General features: G+C 41.6%; 2 protein-coding genes across 3 annotated transcripts in view; both read right to left on the bottom strand.

The window, feature by feature from the left end:
- Positions 1–3,501, bottom strand: part of NUP107 (nucleoporin 107) — a 43,618-nt gene extending 40,117 nt beyond the window's left edge. Inside the window, exons 1-4 of one of the 2 annotated variants that reach the window (XM_058673357.1) lie at positions 3,338–3,501; positions 2,470–2,561; positions 1,924–2,010; positions 1,008–1,123 (exon numbers count right to left, since the gene is read on the bottom strand). In XM_058673357.1, the coding sequence (XP_058529340.1) occupies positions 1,008–1,123; positions 1,924–2,010; positions 2,470–2,561; positions 3,338–3,345 (303 nt within the window). In that variant the 5' untranslated portion in view covers positions 3,346–3,501. Of the gene's footprint in view, positions 1–1,007; positions 1,148–1,919; positions 2,011–2,469; positions 2,562–3,337 lie in introns of those variants that run through there. The other variant, XM_058673358.1, reaches the window with a different exon arrangement.
- Positions 3,502–12,274: 8,773 nt separating this feature from the next.
- The window catches only part of RAP1B (RAP1B, member of RAS oncogene family), a 41,083-nt gene continuing 30,703 nt past the window's right edge, over positions 12,275–22,654 (bottom strand). The window contains exons 3-8 of the mRNA XM_058673369.1: positions 22,102–22,170; positions 20,601–20,657; positions 19,653–19,793; positions 16,400–16,543; positions 15,612–15,728; positions 12,275–13,525 (exon numbers count right to left, since the gene is read on the bottom strand). Of these exons, the coding sequence (XP_058529352.1) occupies positions 15,642–15,728; positions 16,400–16,543; positions 19,653–19,793; positions 20,601–20,657; positions 22,102–22,170 (498 nt within the window). The 3' untranslated portion in view covers positions 12,275–13,525; positions 15,612–15,641. The remainder of the gene's footprint in view (positions 13,526–15,611; positions 15,729–16,399; positions 16,544–19,652; positions 19,794–20,600; positions 20,658–22,101; positions 22,171–22,654) is intronic.

Below are 22,654 nucleotides of genomic sequence, written 5' to 3'. Positions count from 1 at the left end.
CTAACTTTACAATAAAAATAAATAAAGCTTTAAATAAACAAATAAACCCATATCTGCATATAAAATCTCAGCATCATTTTAGTAAGCACACAAAAATGGGAAATTATTTTGATCCTGCCTAATATTCCAACAAAATGGTAGTACAGCAAGGATAGCATTAGACAGAGACAATCCTCCAACTGCTGGGGCATCCTCCAAGTGGCCCCAATAGCTAGTTTGGGGCTAGACCAAAACCAGGAGCCAGGGAACCCCGACTGGGTCTCCTTTGTTCATGGCAGAGTCCCAAGCACTTGGGCCATTATCTGCTGCTGTCCGAGGCAGTTAGCAGGCAGCTGGACTAGAGGTGGAACAAGCAGAACTCAAACTAGCACTGAAAAGGGATGCCAGCATCACAAGCAGAGGCTTAACCAGCTGTGCCACAACCGTGGCCCTCCAGTTTCACAGAGAAGATGAAATCCTTTTGCTCCCGACCACTCCCTTACATGTATCTCGCCTGTATTGCCGAATATTTTTCTTTCATCCCCTTATATAGGAAAATAACTCGATACTCGTCTCGTGTGCTCTCACCACACAGATCACACCTGTGAGGAGATGCAGCAAGTGAGCAGGTGCGCAGCAGGCGCCAGCTGAGGGGAGGGCGTGTCAAACCCAGCAGAGAAAGTGTCTTCCTTAGGATATTCTTGATCTATCATTCATCACTTTCTACCTTTCTGTACTTCAAAAACAGGGTATAGCTTTTCCCGCCATCAGCAACGACATCTATAATGTATTTATTCTGACTCGCAAACTTCCAGCTTCAATATTTCACCTGCACTTAAATGACACACCTGTCAGTTCGCCCTTGTGAGATGATGCTGGAGAGCTTTACCTTTTCTAATGCCTAACTCGGTGTATCATTCCACACAGTTATTTCGTGATGAGTATGTCTTCAGTTTTCACTAAGAGACTTTTAATCCAAATACACTTCAATTAAAACGGACTTACTCTCTGCCCCGTTTTCTACTCACCATGAACAGATTTCCCAAGAACCCGGAAGACTGTGTCAGTTGCGGAGACCTGCCTCCTGTTCCAAGGATGCAGGACAGATCAGGCTGTCTCAGCGAGCTGCGGTTCAAGGGCGTAACTACGGGCAGGAGGTCATCAAAAGAACCCAAGGGGCGTGAGCACTCAGCACCGACACAAAGCAGGCCAGCAAACAAGCAATTTTTCAGTTTTTAGGCATTTAGAGTCTAAATGTTCTCAATAGGAACGTTCCCATGACAAGAAGATTTAATTTCTTCTTGTAAGTTTGAGCTTTTGTTATTACTGAGTTCATCAGGACAATTTTTCCAGCAAATAGAGATGTTTTCATTATAAAGTAAATGAGTATGAGTTTTTTTTTTTTTAATTGTATGTATTGGGGATGGTGCGATGGCTCAATTAGCTAATCATACACTTTCTTTTTTTTTTAAAGATTTATTATTATTATTGGAAAGCCGGATATACAGAGAGGAGGAGAGACAGAGAGGATGATCTTTCATCCAATGTCTAATCATACACTTTCAAGCGGTTCGTGTTCCAGCTGCTTCACTTCCCAGGAAAACAGAGGAAGATGCCCCAAAGCCTTGGGACCCTGCACCTGCATGGGAGACCCCAAAGAGATTCTTGGCTCCTGATAAGCTCAGCTCTGGCTGTTGTAACCATTTGGGGAGTGAACCAGTGGATAGAAGATCTTTATTTTTTTTTTCTCTGTAAATCTGTCTTTCCAATAAAAATTACAAAATCTTTTATCAAGCATATGGGGCAGTACGGTGTAGCAGGCCTAGGCTTCAGAATAAACACCAATATTTGAATTTGGTTCCACTATTTACATAAATACTATCCATCTAACTTCTTGAAGTTGGACTTTCAGTTTCAGTAAAACAGGTAATAAAAAAATCTTACAAGGCTGTCGAAATGAGCTGGGAGTTCGAGGGATAATCTGGTTTCTTGGTGTAGTGTTAACAAAATTTTCATCTTGGGATGTTCGAACTATAGAGAGAGTTAAGAAAGGTTTCCATGCAAAAAGGAGATCACTGAAGTCAGAATTAACCGTATTTTTACTGCACAAAATACAGGAATACACTTTAGAACAAGGTGTTTTGTTGCTACCATTTAAGCAAATAATTTTTCCTGCCATTTACATTTTCGGATGTCAATATTAGACAATTACATATTGACATAAGTGCTGATTTCAAAGAAAAAAGAAAATTATATCAGCAAAAAACAGCAGTAAAACAGAGAATTTATTTTCAGGAAAACATAAATCCTAATCTCATTCAATGTCAGCATTACAGGACTAAATCACATTATCTATGGAATGAAAAAAAAGCTCACTTCTGCAATAGTTTATGATAGCTAACACTGAGTATCGCTCACAGGGAAAATCCTAGCACACTGATTCCAAACACGCTGTAATCTGTAAACCAATGCTCAAGTGGCAAAGGATACTCAAAACTCTCTTCTGGGCACTGTGCTTCTTGGCAGTGCGGGTCACCTCCAGGTCGCGGATCACGGGGGATGCCATCTCCCCAAAGCCACCCCTACAGGGACAGAAGTCAGCTCATGTAGGTGAAACAAGAATGCAGCATGTACCAACACACTATCAGGGAGAAAGCAACAAAGTAGCCCAGGTGTGGAGCACTCGGCAGCCAAATCTCGGACCCTTTTTTTGCTGCAAATGCCCTCCCGGCCCTGAAGCCTGTTGGTTCCAAGTCCCACTCAAAGGTCTCCTGCACAAACTTCTCTGTCTACCGCCGACTCTGATTTTCTCCTCCAAATCGGTGCGCTAACACTGCTTCTGATCATCACTTCATCCAGGCCCAGCCTTTTCGCCCGGTACTGCAATAAGTCTCTTTAGGGGATCTTTCACAGTCTTGGGAACACAGACACCCACCTTCAGCGTGAGGCGGGTGATCCGATCTCGGGCAACCTCATGTTCAGTCCCAACTGTCACCCCCATAAAGCTCGTCATAGATGCCCACCCAGCTCCACCAAGCGTTCACTGTGAAGGGCGCTGCCAAGCTCTGACCGCGTCACACACCGGGCTACCTCTCCCCCGGGGAGCCGACGACCCCCGGCCGCGGGCAGCCACAGCGGTGTCCGGACCAGCAGAACCAGCAGGACGGCGGCGGGCCCCGCGACGACCACGACCCGCTGCCCTCCCCGCACCCACCCTACCTTCCTCCCGCAGCTGGCCGGAATCTCCCAGCCCGGGACCTCTTCGGCTTCCTCCGGGAATCCGGGTTCACCTCTTTTCGCTGCATCAACAGCAAGAGGAGCAACAGCCGCGGGCCCCGCAGTCACCACCACCACTCACCTGTCCATCTCTACCGGCTTCTCCACCCAGAACGTTGCCAACCGGGCCTCACTTCAGCCACCGTGTTTCAGCCTTCCCGCTCTCCGGAAGCAAATCCTTCAACCCGGATGTAGACTCAGGCTGAACTAGTTCTGAAAAAAACAGTGCGGGAGCGACACCAGTCCCACCCGGCGCATGCGCAGCTCCCGCTGCAGCTGCAGGGCCGGCGGACGCAGGCGCGAGGAGACGGGGCCGGAGGCGGGGCCGGAGCCGGGCGCGGGTGTCGGTGCGGCCAGCCCTGCGCGGCTGCGCCTGAGCGGCGTGTTGGGCGTGGCCGGGCGCTGCGCAAACCACCGGAAACGCCGAGTGTTCTGGAGCTCCGGGACCCTGTGAGGTCATTTCCTGGTATTCTCTGCCGCACAGAATGTTGTCTTGGGGTTCAGTCGTGCTGGCCGTGTTGCACACCTCCAAGCTTCCCAGGGTGTACTCCCGTTTGAATTGCCACGACACCCCCTGCAGATTTGGGGAATTGCTGTTAGCCTTTTACTTGGCATTTCTCCTAAGCGGGAAAGGACCATAAAGCGCCGTAAAGCAAGCATGAAAGGTGCTGGTGTTTGAAGTGCCGCGTAGGTAATGATGACGACGATTCATGATGAAGATCGTCTCTGAGAAAATGAGTTGAAATTTTTGCTTTGGCTTTTTTTTTATATGAAAACTCTGACTGGTTATTAACTGACCAGACTACAACTAAGTTCATCTAATAAGGTCCTTGATGGGATCTGTCCTTAGCAGCAGCTAAGTAGAAATTACCAGAGGCCCTGGTTTAGACTGCACTGCCCCCAACAAACCTGGCTTACCGAAACAGTCCCTCACACAGAATCAGCCAGAGAAACAACCAGCTGATTTCCCACATGGTCCAGTTCCAATCAGCTTGGTCATGAGGGTTCCCCAGCTTTCATCCTTACCAAAAATGTCATCTGGGCCCGGCGCAGTGGCCTAGCAGCGAAAGTCCTCGCCTTGAACACATCGGGATCACATATGGGCACCAGTTCTAATCCCAGCAGCCCTGCTTCCCATCCAGCTCCCTGCTTGTGGCCTGGGAAAGCAGTCGAGGACAGCTTAAAGCCTTGGGACCCTGCACCCACGTGGGAGACCTGGAGGAGGTTCCTGGCTCCTGGCTTTGGATCAGTGCAGCACCGGCAGTTGCGCTCACTTGAGGAATCATCTCTGTCTCTCCTCCTCTCTGTATATCTGATTTTGTAATAAAAATAAATCTTTTTAAAAAGTCATCTGACATTAACCACTTATTTTCTGTTGTCTAGCTGTCCCTGCCTTTCAAGGAAAGTGACTTTGCAATGACCTTTTTTTATTGTGTTTGTCCTTTCTTTGGCTTGTTTCTACCATTGCAGTTAAACCCTATTTATGGAATAGAGTGTTGCCTGAAGCTAGAACATTAAAGCCAGCTAGACAGCCCCTGCATCTGCACCTGCTACGTGTTCCACCTGAGGAGAGGATTCTTGTAAGGGCCACCAGGAGTTCTAGATCTTCTATTGACTAAAAATTGAGTCAGACGGTGCCACATAGGCTAAGTGTGTGTTCACTAGCCCATTTTGCCACACTCACACCTGTCTCCGGCTCAGCTCACTTCCTGATGGCAGTCTAGCAGTGCGCGGTTGTCTGCAGTACACGGACACTGTGTGGCGTTCCAGGGAGGTGCTGTCACAGGGGTGCTGTCTGAGGAAATGCACGCCTCTCCTCCCTCTGCACTGGTCCGTGGATACCTCTGATCCAGATGAGAATCGCAGTGTGCATTCAACAGGAACACATAGAGGCCAGCTGTCCTAGCCAGCCTGGCCATTGTCTCCCAGTTCTATCTGCCCGTTATCCTAGTTTTCAAGTTTTTTCCCTGAGCACGATTTATACCGCCCCTATTCAATTTGTTCATTTCTTGGAACGTTACAGAAAGAAAAAGATGGAGATTGTTCATCTTCATCCAGGTCTCCTGCATAGTTAGCAGAGACCCAACTACTGGGCACTTGACCTTAAGCTTTGTGAAATTCCTTCAGGTTTTCTTGAGAACTTCTGCCAGCAGGAACCTTCTTTTTCTTCTCTACAACAAATCAGTTGACATTTGACCTCAGGCATTTATGTTCATAATTCTGGGAAATGATGTTCCCAAGAAAACCTCTTCACAGTTGACCCATGGTGAGACAATGTCAGGTTGTTAATGGCTTGCTCAGACATAGAGGGTTGAGTTTACACATTTTGGTATGAGGGGGGCTCTTTGAGGGAAAAACATTGCAAACATGCTATTGCAACTTCATAATCTTTATAACTAGAGAAATGAAATTTCCTCCTGTCCTTGAAATTAAACTAAATAGAACCAGAAATCCAAAGACTCAAACACAAATGCTAGTTTCTGGATGAATCATGAATCACAATGTGTAACTTTTTTTTGTCTTTTTCTTTACAATGTATATATTTTTTAAAGATTTATTTATTTTTATTGCAAAGTCAGATATACAGAGAGGAGGAGAGACAGGAAGATCTTCTGTCCGATGATTCACTCCCCAAGTGACCGCAACAGCTGGTGCTGCACCAATCCGAAGCCAGGGGCCAGGAAATTCTTTCCGGGTCTCCCACGTGGGTGCAGGGTCCCAAGGCTTTGGGCCGACCTTGACTGCTTTCCTAGGCCACAAGCAGGAAGCTGGATGGGAAATGGGGCTGCCAGGACATGAACCGGTGCCTATATGGGATTCTGGACATTCAAGGTGAGGACTTTAGCCAGCCACTAGGCTATTGTGCCAGGCCCATTTCTTTTGCTTTCTTTAAAGTGAAATAAATATATTATCAGGAAGACACATATTGGGCAATGGCCTGCCTTATGACCAACAGTGGAGGAGGCAATGAAAAAATGTGTTAACTTCCAGGGCTCCTCTGCTTGCATTCTACATTCATGCTCTCTGGATGAAACCCTCAGCCTGTCCTCTTCATTGTCTCTTCAACATTTGGCAGGATGCCCAGGACAATCACTTCCTTAATTCTGCATCTGTCACTGGCCATATCCTGTCAAAGAGAGGAGCCACTCAGGAGTAGAAGGAAGGAACAGTGAGTGGGTGCCACTTCCTTCTTCAGTGAAGGAAGTTTGTGCTACAGCGGAGGCTAATCATGTTTCTGAAACATGAACTGCTACGTCTTTTGCCAAGTAGGCATTACCAGACAGTTACTTCTGCATTGGTTTATCGCTGTTATTTCAGGAAGCCTTTTAGTCTAATAAAGCCTACTCTGTAATGTCTCCAGCTGAAATCTTGCATGATCCAAGTCATGCTTTATTGAAGTCAGGAAATTCAAATGAGTGAACTGGGACCCTTTTCCACAATAGCTCTATAGAGAATGATTGAATCATCAAAAACGTGCAAACCACGCAGATGGTTTCAATCTTACTTTGCTACTTGAAATAATTCAGGTACAAACAGACCATCTGAGATGGCCCACATTTATCAGAGTGTGGAGAAGCCCCATTCTTAACTCTGGATATATGTAAAGAAGCCCAACACACTGGGCTGAAGTAATCCTAACATGTTCAAATAGTCCATGAACTTCATTCCAATCTCAGGAGTCTGCCATTTAGTTCTATGCTTGTCCATTCCTCCCATTCTTTGAAACCCAACACAGCCAAGCAGTAAGTAAAACACTCAGTGCAGAAAAACTGGTTGCAGAACTCCACCCCCTTTTGTCCTAACGTGAATCATTCAGTCTCATCAAGTGGAGGAAGCCATGGAACAAAAGCCCTCTGGACACATCTTAACATAAAAAGCCTAAAAAGTAAAGCTGACTGGAAGGTGTCGCCTGCCCAAACCAGCATCTCATACTGGAGTGTCAATTGATCTGACTGTCCCGGCTGTTCCTTTTCCAACCCAGGTCCCTGGCAATGAGCCTAGGAAGGTAGTGGAGGACCTTTCAAATACTTGGGCCCACCCATGTGACCCAGATGGAACTCTGAACTCCTGCTACCAACTTCAGCATGGCCTATTTCTGGATACTACTGTCACTTAGGGAGTAAACCAGTGCATGGAAACATCTTTTGGTCATTCAGCCTTGTTCAAAAAAAATAAATCTTAAAAACTATACAGGGCATGCAGGACAGAAAGGAAGTATACTAACACAAGTGGAAGATAATTTCACTGACAATGGCTAACGGCATTTACTGGTCATTATATTAGTTCTGGAATTGTGGAACTTAGGAGACTCACCCCACCCTAGGTTCTCTGTATATTGGTTTATCTCTGGGGCTTTCCTAAGTGCTCATGAGTTCTACTGGAGACTGCAGAGCCTGCTGGTCCAGCTGAGAATGTCTTGGGGTTAGCTTGGAATATACCTGTTGTTTGTTCCTGAAAAGTTAGTAAAACATTTGTTGTAGGGTGATGCTGGCTCTCAAAGACACAATTATACTCACTTACAAATCTGTAAATGCTGCCTTTGATGTGATTCAGGTAAGGATCATGAGGTTATCCTGCGTTTGCGGTTGGGCCCTTATCCCACCAAAAACATCCTCACAAAGGACAGCAAGAGGAAGCTCACACACAGAAGCCAGGAAGATGGAGGCCTGCATTTTACTGACACAGTGTAGGCCTGGGAAAGCAGCAACAGGTGGCCCAGGTCCTTGGGACCCTGCACTCACATTGGAGACCTGGATGAAGTTTCTGACTTCTGATCAATCTTTGTGGGCATCTGGGGATTGAACCAGTGGATGGAAGATCTGTCTCTCCTTTTCTCTATAAATCGACTTTCAAACAAAAATAAGTAAATCTTTAAAAATACACAGAGTTGTATATTTCCAAACCTAGTTACCATATTAGTAGCAATTTAACTAGTAACAGTTTTCCACCAAAAAAGTAGGGCTATAAGCTGACATGTCTGGACAACTATGTCAGGCCCAGACGGCTGCTGGCGAGGACAAGAGCTCCCTGCCAACAGGGTGCTGTGCTCTCAATTGCTGCACAGCTTTCCTTCCTCTCTACACTCATTCACAATAGGGCCTTGAACTGCAAGCCTTCTCTTGTCCAAACTTTTCCTTTGTGCTTAATCCTCACAAAATAATTCAGTTGCCTCCGGTTACTAAGTCCAAGGACTAACTGTTCAAATCTGGCTAGCTACAATTCTCTAACGTCTTTGGAAAGTTTCTTGGGTTTCCCTTTTTACCACAGCTACAACCCTGAATGACTTTGTCTCCTGCTCCCATTAGACACAACCCCATTAGACCTAATCCCATCAGACACAACCCCATCAGTTATAATTCCATCGGATCTAATCCCATCAGATACAATTTCAGCAGACACTCCCATCAGGCCTAACTATGCCAGTTTTAATCCCATCAGATCTAATCCGCCAGACATTATCCCATCTGATCCCCCCCCATCAAACATAATCCCATCAGACAGCCCCATCAGAGCTAATCCTACCAGATCTAACCCCATCAGACAAATCCCAACGGAGCTAATCCCTTCATTTCCGACCCTGCTGGATCTAATCCAATCAGATCTGATTCTATCAGACACAACTCATCAGATCTAATCCCATCAGATATGACCGCATCAGACATGGCCCATCAGGTCTAATCCCATCAGACAAACCCACCAGACAAAGCACAGCAGACATCTTCCCAGACATAATCCCACCAGATCTAATCCCATCAGATCAATCTCAGCGGTTCTGATCCCATCAGATCTAGCACAAATCAGACCCAGCCAGATATAATCCCATCAGATACAACCCAATCGGCTCTAATCCAACCATATCTAATCCCATCACATCTAGTCCCATCAGATATTCCCGTCAGGTATGGTCCCAGCAGATCCAAAACCATCGGATCTAATCCCACTAGATACAACCCCATCAGATATAACCCCATCAAATATGCTCTGAACAGACACGACCCACTTCAGATATAACCCCATCAAATATAATCTGATCAGATATAATCCGATCTGCACTAATCTAATCCAATCAAATACTCCTCCCTCCCTCCTCTCTACTCCTCCATCCCTGGCTCTCTCTCCATCCCTCCGTCCAATCTACTCCTCCATCCCTGGCAGTCAAGGAAGAGTGGAGAGGATGGATGGAGGGATAGAGGGGGAGGAGGAGGAGTAGAGGATGGAGGGATGGACAGAGAGTGTGTCGGAGGAGGAGTGGAGAGGATGAATTGATTTGAGTTGCAGTGATTGAGTTTGCAGTGTGATTGAGCTGTGTGGCAGTTTTGAATTTTTTAGTTGTGATTGAGTTGTGTAGGTTGAGTTATGTAGGTTGAGTAGTGTGGCTTGATTGAGTTGTGTAGCTTGATTGAGCTGTGTAGTTTCATTGAGTTGTGCTGTGTAGTTGTGTACATCACTGTACACAACTACACAACAGTTACACTAGTGCATAACAACACAATTGGACACCTACACCACTATACAACTACACAACACAATAACAAGGACACCTACACCACTACAGAACTACACAACACAATCACACAACTCAACTACAGAACACCACTCACTACAGCACACCACTCAACTACAGAACAACACAACTGCATGCCACACCACTACAAAACACAACTACACAACTACAAGGAAGTAGGTACAGGATGTGGGTAAGAACTTGCATTTTCTAACATATTGGTCACTCAACACCATGTTAATTAACTTAGTTATGTTAATTTCAATGTTTCTTCCTGTTGTTGAAGTTGTGTAATGACATCTCATTGGAGGGATGATATTCTACCAGCTCTACTTTCAGACTGAGGATGGTCTCCCAGTGAAAACTGCTGAATTTATCTGGACAATAAGAAGCTGGACTTTCCTCATGGTCCATGCCTGCAATGAAGGAATCATGACAGGATATGATCTGTACTACAATAATAATATGGAGGAATTCAGTATGGGGGAAGGCTTGGGGAGGGGCAGGGAAATCCCAGAGCCTATGTTATCATCTAAAAATTCCACACTGGCCTAGATGATGGCATGGTCATTCGTTCACTTTCAACTCCTATGAAGTAACACTATTATCGCTATTATTTTACAGAAGGGCCCAAGCCACTTAAAAGGTCACATGCTAGAAGTAACCATAGAGTTGGGACTACAAACCCAAGAAATCTGGGTCTAGAGTCCACCTTCTTAACACTCGTAATTAACTGGCATTCAGTGGGAAGAGACCAGGTCTGCCACTGAAAATTCTATAATGTACAAGATAGCTTCAACACATGAAATTAGGCAGTGCAGAATCTTCAGCAGTGCCAAGACAGAAAACCCCAATAATACATTCAAGGAACACATGGTTTTGTTTTAGTAGATCTTCTGTATCCTTAAATCTGGAATAATTCTTTACAGTTAGGAACCTGAAGTTAGCTGAAGAGCCTATGCTTGTGCCTGGCATATAGCTGGTAGGTAATAAATATGACAGGTAGCCGAATGATTGGATATTAATGATTCTAGTGGGGCCCAGTGGCTAAAGTCCTCACCTTGCACTCGCTGGGATCTCATATAGGCACTGGTTCTAATCCTCGCATCCCATCCAGCTCCCTAATTGTGGCTTGGGAAAGCAGTCGAGGACAGCCCAAAGCTTTGGGACCCAGCACCTGCCTGGGAGAGCCAGAAGAGGCTTCCGGCTTCTGGCTTTGGATCAGCACAGCTCTGGCCATTGTGGCAACTTGGGAATAAATCAATGGACGGAAGATCTTCCCCTCTCTCTCCCCTCCTGTGTATCTGACTTTCCAATAAAAACAAATAAAAAATAAAAAGATTCTAATGGAACAAAGTAAATTTACATAGTGTTCAGCAGTCCTACTGTTTGGAGCTTTTCTCCATAATGACTATCTATAAATGAAAATGGTTTTGCCAAAGCAAGCCTTTTAATTAAGCAGGGATTCTGGAGAAATGTTTTAATTTAGGCCTTTCAATATATGGGACTCCTTCAGTTACATATTTAAGGAACAGGGGTACAGCACTCTGGTGCAGCAGGTAAAGCTGTCATTGGTAGCACTGGCATTCCACATTGGCGATGTTTCAAGTCCTGGCTACTCTACTTCCAATCATAGTGTCAGACGGCCCAAGCGTGTGGGCCCCTGCACCCATGAAGGAGAGTGGGAAGAGGTTCCCGGCTCACACGGCCCAGCCTGACCATCAGGAATGTTTGGGGAATGAATCACAGGATGGAAGATCTCTGTTTCCTACTCTTTCTACAACTCTGCCTTTGGAATAAAAAACAAACAAAAAAACAAACAAATAAAACACTTTTTTAAAAAAAAAACAAGGATTAAGTCTTTGTCTTCTGAAAATGAAAGCCTTTACGTATCCATTGAAAAAGCCTGTACAAAAGCTCTTCAAAGAGTTCATGGAAATGTTTTCTTTTACAAAAGAACAGCATGGATTAAAAAAAAATTTTTTTTGCACCAAAGTAAGCTTATCTTTAAATTGCTAATTTCTAAACAAACCTTTTGAAAAAGTCTAAGAGCTGCTTTACAAACTTCATAAAACGGATTAACAGCACATACGACAAAGCCATACCTTAGAAAGTAGCACTTAAGTCTTATGTCATTCAGATTTGTTCAGCCATCAATATTCTAAGTATAACTTTACCCAAGATATATATTTTAAAACCCACATCATAACATCTGCAAAAGTATTTCAAATCTTTCCTTTTTTATCCCAAAGTGTTATCAAACATAATTCGTAAGTAATATTGCCTCATTTACAAAATTATTTCTTAAGGAAAAGTAGTTTAACACCCGAAAACAGAAACAAAACTGACTGTCATGATTCACTCATTCCTAAACTTCATGACTGGCTTACTGAGATGTTAAATTATGAAACCGCATGTGTAAATGCACCTATTACATTGAAAAAGAATGTAAACCCATATTTATTTACTAGCACTGTTAAAACATTACACAAAACACATTCAAATGGCAAGTAATTATAATGCAAGCCCTTGCATGGCAATCCAAATTTATTGAACTACTGATGCTAAGTTATACAAAATTGCACCACTTTAATTAAGGCTTTTAGTTTACATTTGGCCACCTCAAAGTAGTTGTAACATCAGGTTGGTCAATTTAAATACTGTGGCTCCCTGTTGGATAGACACACAATCTTTACATCCAAACATTAATGCATACAAAGCAACAAGGCATTGTTAAATAAAACAGCAATAATTACTGCAAATTAGGCCTTGTGACCAATTACACATGATTAAAATTACTTCCCACATTCACATCCACAGTACTCGTCCACCATTGAACATCTCAACCAAAACGTCACACATGTGAAACAATCACTAACAGGCAAAAGTACTAAACCTGTATATTTGGTATTGCAGATACACTTATGCATGAGCAAGCAAGGGATTCACAGTGAGAATCTACAGCTGCAGAAGCCTGGAAATGATTTACAAAAACTGTTAAATCATTAAAAAATTGTTTGAAAATATACACTTCTTGTTGTAGACCCCCACTGTACACACAACTATAAACATTGTTCCCTATGTAAACAAAAAAGGAAACATATAATAAGGAGATTTGAAAAGTCTGGACATTTCCTTCCCAACAGATATTAAAGGCAATGTCTTTCATCTAAGACATTATATTGAAAGGACTATTATATTTTAAAGACAAGATCACTGTCTCCACAGGTTTTTTTTAGAAATTAAAAAAACTATATAGCTGTGTTAATCAAAGCACTTATTCTGTACAATACAATGATAATGACCTTGAATTTCTTAAAAAAAAATTACAATAAGCTACAGGTATCAAAGAAGCAAAGTTATCTGGAGTAGTCTATATAGGAGCTCTTTGGACTTTCTTTTATTATGCTAAAATAGTGGTGCTTTTAGGATTTACATTATTGTACTCTCCAATACAAAGTATGGGGCGTGTTAAAGTATACAGTACACCATTTTCATACATGTACAACATTGGTGGATGAAGAATGTCTCTTAGAAGTAATACTGGATGTAGCCTCTGGTTTTACCAGCTGCATACTGTAGGACTATTATATAAGTAAAAATCTCTCTTGTGACACTGGAAAGTGATTAGAATGTGCAAACTGATATAGTAGCTTTCATCCTCCTCGTAAAGGGTACCACCACAGGAAAGTCCATTTAAGATGTTGGTAGGTTTAACAAAGTTGGAATGCTGGCACTGTTGAATTGGGCAACAGTTCTTCAGACCTGTTAAAAAGAAAACTTAATTGAAAACAGAATCCAAAGGAAATCATAAGAAAATTGAAGTTCTTTAAGTAGCTCTCATTTTAGCTATTACTTTAACAAGAGTGTATCAAATTTATCGTAGACATTTTCATCTTTTCATTCAAAACAAACTCTCGTTGCCTGCTCTACTGTCAAATGAAAAATTTTAGCTACAATGTATTTTGTGCAAATTTCTGTACATTATCTTCCAGAAATTAAAAAGAAATACTTTATTAAAATCAGATCAATCCAACCTTACTGGAATTAGGATCAAAAGACAGCAAAACCATCAAAATGGACGAACTTATTAAGTATTCATAATTCTAGAATTAGAACCGAAATAGAGATTCCATGTATAATCAAAAATGTAAGATCTTTCTTCTTTACTCTTGCAATGTGAGCTGGTAAAATGCTCCTTGAGAGAAGCAGGCTGAATTGGCTCTTAAAAGGCGGCAGGCATGCACTCTGTAACCCTGGATGTAAACAGGCCCCACTGATGGCTGAATTGGCTCTTTAAAGGAGGCAGGCATGCACTCTGTAACCCTGCATGTAAACAGGTCCCACCGATGTGAAGACAGATGTCAGCAAGTTGGTATCACACTATCATCACATGTAATTTAGTTTCAAGGTAGTAACTGAGTGATGTAAAAGTAGTATAACCTGAACTCCCTGTGTTAAATAAACACTTACTTTGGGTGATTTATGCATACATGCAATGGGCTGAGTTTCCTTTTTGACTTGGGAATCAGACTTGATGCAAACTCCTTAAGGGTTATTAATGTAGCTGTGGCTGCCAAAATATTTTTTCACAAATATCTAGAACTTCAGGTCTTCATTCTAAATAATCTAATTTTTAAGATCCTACCAGACTGAATGTGGCAAATTGGAAAGGACAGATGGGAGTGTGTGAGCTCAGGCACATGTGTGCCGCTAAGAATGGGCATGCGGCTCAGAATGACAGAATGGGAGTATCACCAAACAGAAATCTAAATTGAGGGTACAGGTAAAAACTCTTAAAAAAGACAAATTACTAAGGTAGAATGGGGTCATTTAATTTAGGAGCATGCAAAGCTGCAAATGACTAAAGTTCCCAAGGCTAAGGGTGTAGTAAAATGACTAGGAAATCACTATTACTGGCAAACAGCTGTACCTAATAGTTGAGTGTTTATGATGTGCCAGGGACTGGCCTAACTGCTTTACAAGTATTATCTTCTTTTAAAATGACTGTTTTCAAAACCTATGTAAATGATAGATGTCCAAATCATCTGTGCACGGTCTCTTCTCTGAATTGTTAATTTGTGTTCTTTTTTTCCTGCCTGGGAACCCTTCATTCCCAACAGAGGTAATTTGTACATATCCCTCAGATTCCAGCTTAGATGTCGCTTACTCTGGCAGATTTTCCGTGAATCCTCAGTCCATATCTGACAGATCTGGCACCCCAATTATATGCTCCTACAGTACAATATTAGCACAGTGGCTAAGCATAAACTTAGGATCCAGTTTGCTCACACAAATTCTAACTCTGCTACTTAGTAACAGCAGGGCTTGAACTGGTAGCAATCTATGCCTTCATTCCCTCACCTGTAATAAGGGACAGTAACGGTGTCTCACAGGGCTGTCATTAGAATTCAGTAAAATAACATATGGACAGTACTTAAGACTGCCTGGCATATGGCAAATGAGTCTGGGTTTTTACTATTAGTAAGCACTATGCTGGATTTTATCACAGAATGTATCACAGTTTGTTATCGCTTATCTCCCTCTTCTATACCTCCATTAGTTTACGGCATTAAGAGGAAGGGACAGAAGGTTGTGATGATCTTTATTATTGCACTACCCATACTAATTAGTGTTCCATTAAGAGCAGAAATGTGTACTGACTAAAGCTGTTACAACACGCATATATGTGGGCACACCTTAATTCTGGTAACAGGTAGGTGAAATAATAAAGTATTCTACTAATTCAGATATTTTAAAAAGTAATATTTATTTTGCAGAACAAAAACAATCTCTCTGCATGGCAGTGCTTTGATGAAGTTGAGTGAATAGAAGAGACGAGTCAACATACCTGGCTCAGAGCTACAGCACATTTAGGTCATTAAAGCAGCTGACATGATGACTTTTTGCGGGCCTTTCCAGGCACTGGGGTTTTTCTGTTAATTTGCCGCACTAGGTCATAAAAGATCTGCAAATATATTATTTCTTTTAAATTTTACAGAATAAAAAGCCACAGACACAAGTAAGAGAAAATGTCAAATGAGAATTTCCATGATTTTAAATAAACTCCCCAAGTGCAATTCTTCTGTTAAGAGATAAGTATAAAACCAGGTATTCTTATAATTGCCAAGTTCTTTTTTCTGGCTTATCTTTTGGCAGAATTAAAAACTGTTCTCCTTAAAATAAGTACTTTGTTGAAGGTGCTGCAGATCTTATCTTACTGCAATTAGAACATTTATCATCACACCAAGAAAAATATCTTATTCTTCTTTAAAACCTTCCATGCTTTTGTTCAATCTGCAGGACTTAAAACTTCAAGAATCCTGCAGGCTTTTAAATTTTTTTTTTTTTTAAATCAGAGTCTTAACATCTTTCATATACCAGCAGACGTAATCAAACTTTCCCACTTCTATTGTCCCTTTTCATTACAATTCTCACTGTACTAGCACATAAAAGGACCATGAATAGTACTGTGGCTTATATGCATGTACATATTTAACATGATTATTTTGCCTGCTGGATCACTGTACCACATCAAATACATATTAACCTGGGTCTATATTGATACACACACCGTTTCCCCCATTTATTTTATACGTAGTATTCCAAATAAAGAGCTTCAAGCATATCTGATCATACCTCATTAACATTTATTTTTGATTTTGCAGAAGATTCTAAGAATGCACAGTTGTTCCATTGCCTTGCTAGATTTTGACCTTGCTCCTTTCCTACAACTCTTTCATCTTCCAAATCACACTTATTACCGACCAGAATCATTGGAACCTAAAAACATTTAGGAGAGTGAAAATAGTTAAGTAATTATGCTGTACAAACTTGAAAGATCTTTAGGAGTTAATCTTATGGATTATTTTCCACATGACCTCAGAAAAAACTACTAAATTAATAACATGTAATAAAAAATTTACTTAAAAATATAAAGTCTTAACATGTTAGTTTGACTTAAACAATGAGTAAGCAAACCATAAAGTTTTTTTTCTTTTTAAAATATTTATTATTGGAAAGGCAAATTTACAGAGAGAAGGAGAGTCAAAGATCTTCCACCTACTGGCTCACTCCATAAGAGTTGGAGCTGAGGTCCAAAGCCAGCAGCCAGGAGCCTCTTCTGGGTCTCCCACGAGGGTGCAGGGTCCCAAGGCTTTGGGCCACCCTCCCCTGCTTTCCAAGGCCATAAAACAGGGAGCTGAATGGGAAGTGGAGCACCCAAGATATGAACTGGCACCCAATTGGGATACCAGTGTTCACAGGGAAGAAGAGTAGCCAATTGAGCCTTTGCACCAGTCTGAAAATACAAAGTTGTTTTTAAAAGCAAGTACCAAAGGATGTTACTGTGAGAGGTTCATGTATTCTATAATTTTAAAATGTTTCTCTCAAGGGTGTGAATCAACTTCAAGTTCTCCGGTTTCCTAACAAGCAGTTATTTTTTTTTAAAGATTTTATTTTTATTACAAAGTTAGATATACAGAGAGGAGGAGAGACAAAGATCTTCCATCCGATGATTCACTCCTCAAGTGACAGCAACAGCCGGTGCTGAGCCAATCCAAAGCCAGGAGGCCAGGAACTTCCTCTGGGTCTCCCATGGAGGTACAGGGTCCCAAGGCTTTGGGCTGTCCTTGACTGTTTTCCCAGGCCACAAGCAGGGAGCTGGATGGGAAGCAGGGCTGCTGGGATTAGAACCGGCGCCCATATGGGACCCCGGGTGTGCAAGGTGAGGACTTTAACCACTACACTATTGCGTGGGCCCAACAAGCAGTTATTAAACAAGAATTCTCAATTGCAAAATCCATAAGGGAGAGATTTGGAGGGCTCTTAAAGCAGAACTTAGTTTTTGTAATCTTTAAAAAAAAAAAAAGAGGCTCCTGGCTTTAGATTGGCTCAGCTCTGGCTCAGCTCTGGCCACGCGGGGAATGAACCAGCAGACTGGGGATCTCTGTATCATCTCCCCTCTGTATATCTTCCTTTCCATTAAAAAGTAAATAAATCTTTAAAAAAATTTTTTTTTTCATTTGAGAGGCATAGTTAAAAGGATACAGGGACCATTTATCCTCCCTGGTTGCAATGGCAAGCACAGGAACAGGTCCAAGCCAGGAACCCGGGACTTCATCGGGGTCTCCCACACACTTGCACCATCTTCTGCCCTTTCATGTGCATTAGCCAGGAGCTGGATCCGAGTGGAAGCAGCTGGAATTCACATGGGGCTTACATGGAACGCTGGTGTCACAGCCAGCCTAACCTGCTGTGTCACAATGCTGGCCCCAGCTTCTCATGTAGTCTTGCATCAAAAACCAAAACAAAAAAACCCCCAAAAAACAAAAACAACAACAACAGAAAAACATAAGAAACAAAAAACCACCACAACAAAAACCAACAAAGAACTAAATAAATTTGATTTACTAAAAGTAAAGACAACTTGGGCTCGGAGGCGTGGCCTAGTGGCTAAAGTCCTCGCCTTGAACGCCCCGGGATCCCATATGGGCGCCGGTTCTAATCCCGGCAGCTCCACTTCCCATCCAGCTCCCTGCTTGTGGCCTGGGAAAGCAGTTGAGGACGGCCCAATGCATTGGGACCCTGCACCCGCGTGGGAGACCTGGAAGAGGTTCCAGGTTCCCAGCTTCGGATCGGCGTGCACCGGCCCGTTGCGGCTCACTTGGGGAGTGAATCATCGGACGGAAGATCTTCCTCTCTGTCTCTCCTCCTCTCTGTACATCTGGCTGTAATAAAATGAATAAATCTTTAAAAAAAAAAAAAAGAAAGAAAAACTAAAGCTAGAGAAACAAGAATTTCTGAAAAGTTATGGAGTACCTTACTAGGAATTTAACAAATACTTATTTAACACAACTGACAGAAGAAAACTACAGTAATTACCAGCAAACAAAAGAATGCTCATTGAGATTGCTATAAATATGCAGGGTTCCACCAAAATGCAACTGTTTCAGAAGTCCAGAATATGGTGGTATTTACCATGACGACTACCAGTGCTCAACATTTCAATTACTGTACAGTGTTTCTTCAAGTGTGGTGTCCAGGTAAGTAACATCAATAGCACCTGGAACATGTTAGACCTGCTGCGTTTCTGGTCCTACTCTGGCTGTGAGGAGTCACAGCCTCCAGGGCCCGGATGTGACTCTACTGCCAAGATTAACTTTGAGGTCCACTGTTACATACAGCACAGCAGGAACAGGAACTGAAATAACATTTTCAATCCTTCTCGAGTATAAAACTTGATTATGGCACACACTGTACAGGTATCCAAATTTAATGTTAGAATCTAATTAATACCCATTCATTTTTTTTTTTTTAGATATAAGATGGCTGTTTATTTTTCTTTAGTATGATGTGATGCAGGCTTTCAATCTGTCTTCAAGACTTCTGTGCTATGGAGAAAGTGATTTTTTTTTTTTTTAAAGATTTTATTGTTATTGGAAAGCCGGATATACAGAGAGGAGGAGAGACAGAGAGGAAGATCTTCCATCCGATGATTCACTCCCCAAGTGAGCCGCAACGGGCCGGTGCTGCACCGATCCGAAGCCGAGAATCAGGAACCTCTTCCGGGTCTCCCACACGGGTGCAGTGTCCCAAAGCTTTGGGCCGTCCTCGACTGCTTTCCCAGGCCACAAGCAGGGAGCTGGATGGGAAGTGGAGCTGCCGGGATTAGAACTGGCGTCCATATGGGATCCCAGCTCATGCATGGTGAGGACCTTAACCATTACACTATTACGCTGGGCCCAAATAAAGCTTTGAAAAAGATGGCTTGAGCCTCTTTAGCCTTTCTTGGCCCTAGCCGTTTTGGGCACTTGGGAAGTGAATCAGATGATGCAAGAGATGCCCTTCTCCCTTCCAAGTAGATAAAAATAAACACAGAAAATCAGCTTACATCATCGGTGTCTTTAACTCGAAGAATCTGTTCTCTCAGATCTTGTAAATCATTAAATGTGGACTGCGCTGTGATGGAATAAACTAATGCAAAGCCTTGTCCATTCTTCATGTACAAATCCCTCATTGCTGTAAATTGTTCCTGAATAGGAAAGAAAACTAATATTAAAATAATAATAATATTTTGACAATTTTAACAGTGTACAATTATAGTCCAATAAGGAATGCTGTAATACTATGTAACATTTCTTAAGATTATAGTCCACAGTAAAATACAACTTGGTACTAACAATGGTCTGTTCCCAAGAGCTATTTAGAAAGTTTTCAAATAAATCATAAAGAACAGAGTGCCCCAAATGTATCTCCAAGTTACAGCTAGCTCACTTTGCCCTTTTCCAGCGCTCCACCCAGAGCATGGTGCTTGGATCTTACCCTTTCCTTATGCTCCTACCTCACTAGTCTATCAGCACTTGAGGGCAAAAATACAGTGTTTGGTACATACATATTAGACGCTGAAACACTGCCTGAATGAATACCATATACCCAGAATAAATCTTATCTTTGCCTTCTGATGCCTAAAACGTATCTGGTTTATTAATGCACTGGAAGAGACACCAACCCTCAAACATCCTATGGCTCTGTTAACTGACTGTTTTCCTACTGCTATTTACACTATTTGAAACACGTTAACCGATCAAGCTGTTTCAAAAGTATTAGTGACAAAAAAAAAGACAACAATTTTGATTTTTATCAATTTTCTAATTAATTCTTCAATAACTGACCCAGTGCAATCATAACATGTGTAAATAAAAATAATTTAATGGAATAAAAAAAGCTTTAAAATTTTGAGTAGAGCTTTTAAACGAGCTCAACTGTTTGTCTATAAGGGACAAGCATTTATAAAGCAAAGATGACATAAACTGTGCATTTACTACTTCATTGTACATACCGTTCCTGCAGTATCCAAGATTTCAAGCATACACTGTTGTGCATCTACTTCAACTTGCTGGGGAAAAAAATTTAAAATGCATCTTCATTTTTTTATGGGTGTAAAGCTGCCTTAATATACACAAAAGCTAATATTTTAAAAACAGAGACACAAATTATGGCAACTGTGCAAGCTAATTTAACCAAACAATGACAAAACAGGAGAAAAACAGTTCAGTAATCAAGGTTCAGGGACCTCAAAATTGCATCTGCTTTAAAAATCATGTGTTCTGAAGTCAACACAAGGGTACCTGTGATAATCTGAGATAAACTGAGCCCTATCTGGTCTCAACATGAATCACTCAGCAGTTAATTCTGGAGAAGAATTTATTTTAAAATAGCTTGAATATAAAAGAGGCAACAGTTCAAAGATATCAGAGGTGAAGATTTTTTAAGTGACCTATAGTTTTTTGGATACGCTTTCATTTTTTAAAGAATTTTATTTATTTATTTGTTTGTTTGTTTGTTTATTTTTGGGCAAGACAATTAGTTCCGTATTATTTCCTTAACATATCTACACTTTCATTTTTTAAGCACTGTACTCCTTCACACATTGGACAAGACTTTGAATAGCCAAGGAAGCAGCATCACAGCCATTAAACCAATCTATATCCTTGTTTCCACTACGACATCATCATTCCTAAGAAACAACTTACCCTTAGACTCAGACATGGAAAGCAAAGAGCAATGCTGCCTCGCTGCTGGGCTACAGGAAGGAACTGTTAGTATTTCTCGTAGTCACTGGACACAGGAGAAGCGCTAACAGCATTTGCACAACAGTAAGGTCTAGGGGTGGCTGTTACACAAAGGTGGAGACAACCTCCTCCCCTACTAAGTCACAACTACACAAACACTGTTTTACTGTCACATGCCACATTAGTAAACACAGGAATTCATCTTTGTGTTGTAAGCAGTGGTACTTTCCCAAAGAATTAAAAGTAGAAGACTATGTGTTTACACATACAGGATAAAAACAACGGAGCTTGATAGTAAACATTCCAGAGGGATTTAGAGGAACTAGGCTACCAGCTGAAATGGATAGCTTGGTTGTGAACTTCGGTATCAAATTAAAGTTTTGGGGTCAGGATAATCTTAAAAGTTCTGTTAAGAATGTGTCAGATCCTCCCAAACCAGTAAACATTTTTTTTTTAATTTATTTTTTATTACAAAGTCAGATATACTGAGAGGAGGAGAGACAGAGAGGAAGTGGAGCTGCCGGGATTAGAACCAGCAGCCATATGGGATCAAGGCGAGGACCTTAGCCACTAGGCCATGCTGCTGAGCCCCAAACCAGTAAACATTTAACACACACACACACACACCCCAAACACACAAAATTTTACCACTAATTTTACAAGTTAATTATGCCTCTTTTTGCTAATTTTTTGTCTATTCAATTACAAAGGTCAAAACAAGTATTTATAATCAATTTTTAAAAATTAGCCTTCTAAAGTAATATGTACCTTTCTGTAAGAATCTTCTATCGTAGGATCATACTTTTCAACAAAAATTCCTTGGACAAACTGTACAGTCTGAAAAAAATTAACATAATATTATAAGTCTAAAAAAAGGAACACATTTAAATCTTTAAATTTTAAACTACAGTAGGCCCCTTGCATCCACAGATTCAAACCATCACAGATCACAAGTATTGGTGGAAAATTGGTATCTGCATTGAGTATACAGGGGCTACTTTCTATCACTTATTTCTAAATAATATAGCACAAGTTACATGGCATCATACTGAATTGGTATTCTGAGTAATTTACAGATGACTTAAAATATACAGGAAGATGTACATAGGTTACATGCAAATATCACATTTAACTTAAGGGATTGAGCCCCTGTTGATTTTGGTACTCTCAAACAATCTTGGCTACAAGTTCCCAGAGATGCTGAAGATGACTGTACTAATTTTACAGTTATACCACTGAAGAAAACAGAAAATCACCCTAAAATGCTCCTTATTAACATGTAAGGACTTACTTTCAACTGTAGTTAGAAACTGGCAATTTA

Source organism: Ochotona princeps, chromosome 15 (genome assembly GCF_030435755.1).
Source record: "Ochotona princeps isolate mOchPri1 chromosome 15, mOchPri1.hap1, whole genome shotgun sequence".
NCBI lineage: Eukaryota > Metazoa > Chordata > Mammalia > Lagomorpha > Ochotonidae > Ochotona > Ochotona princeps.
Note: the sequence above shows the minus strand (reverse complement) of the source record. Positions and strands in the feature narration are given on the sequence as shown.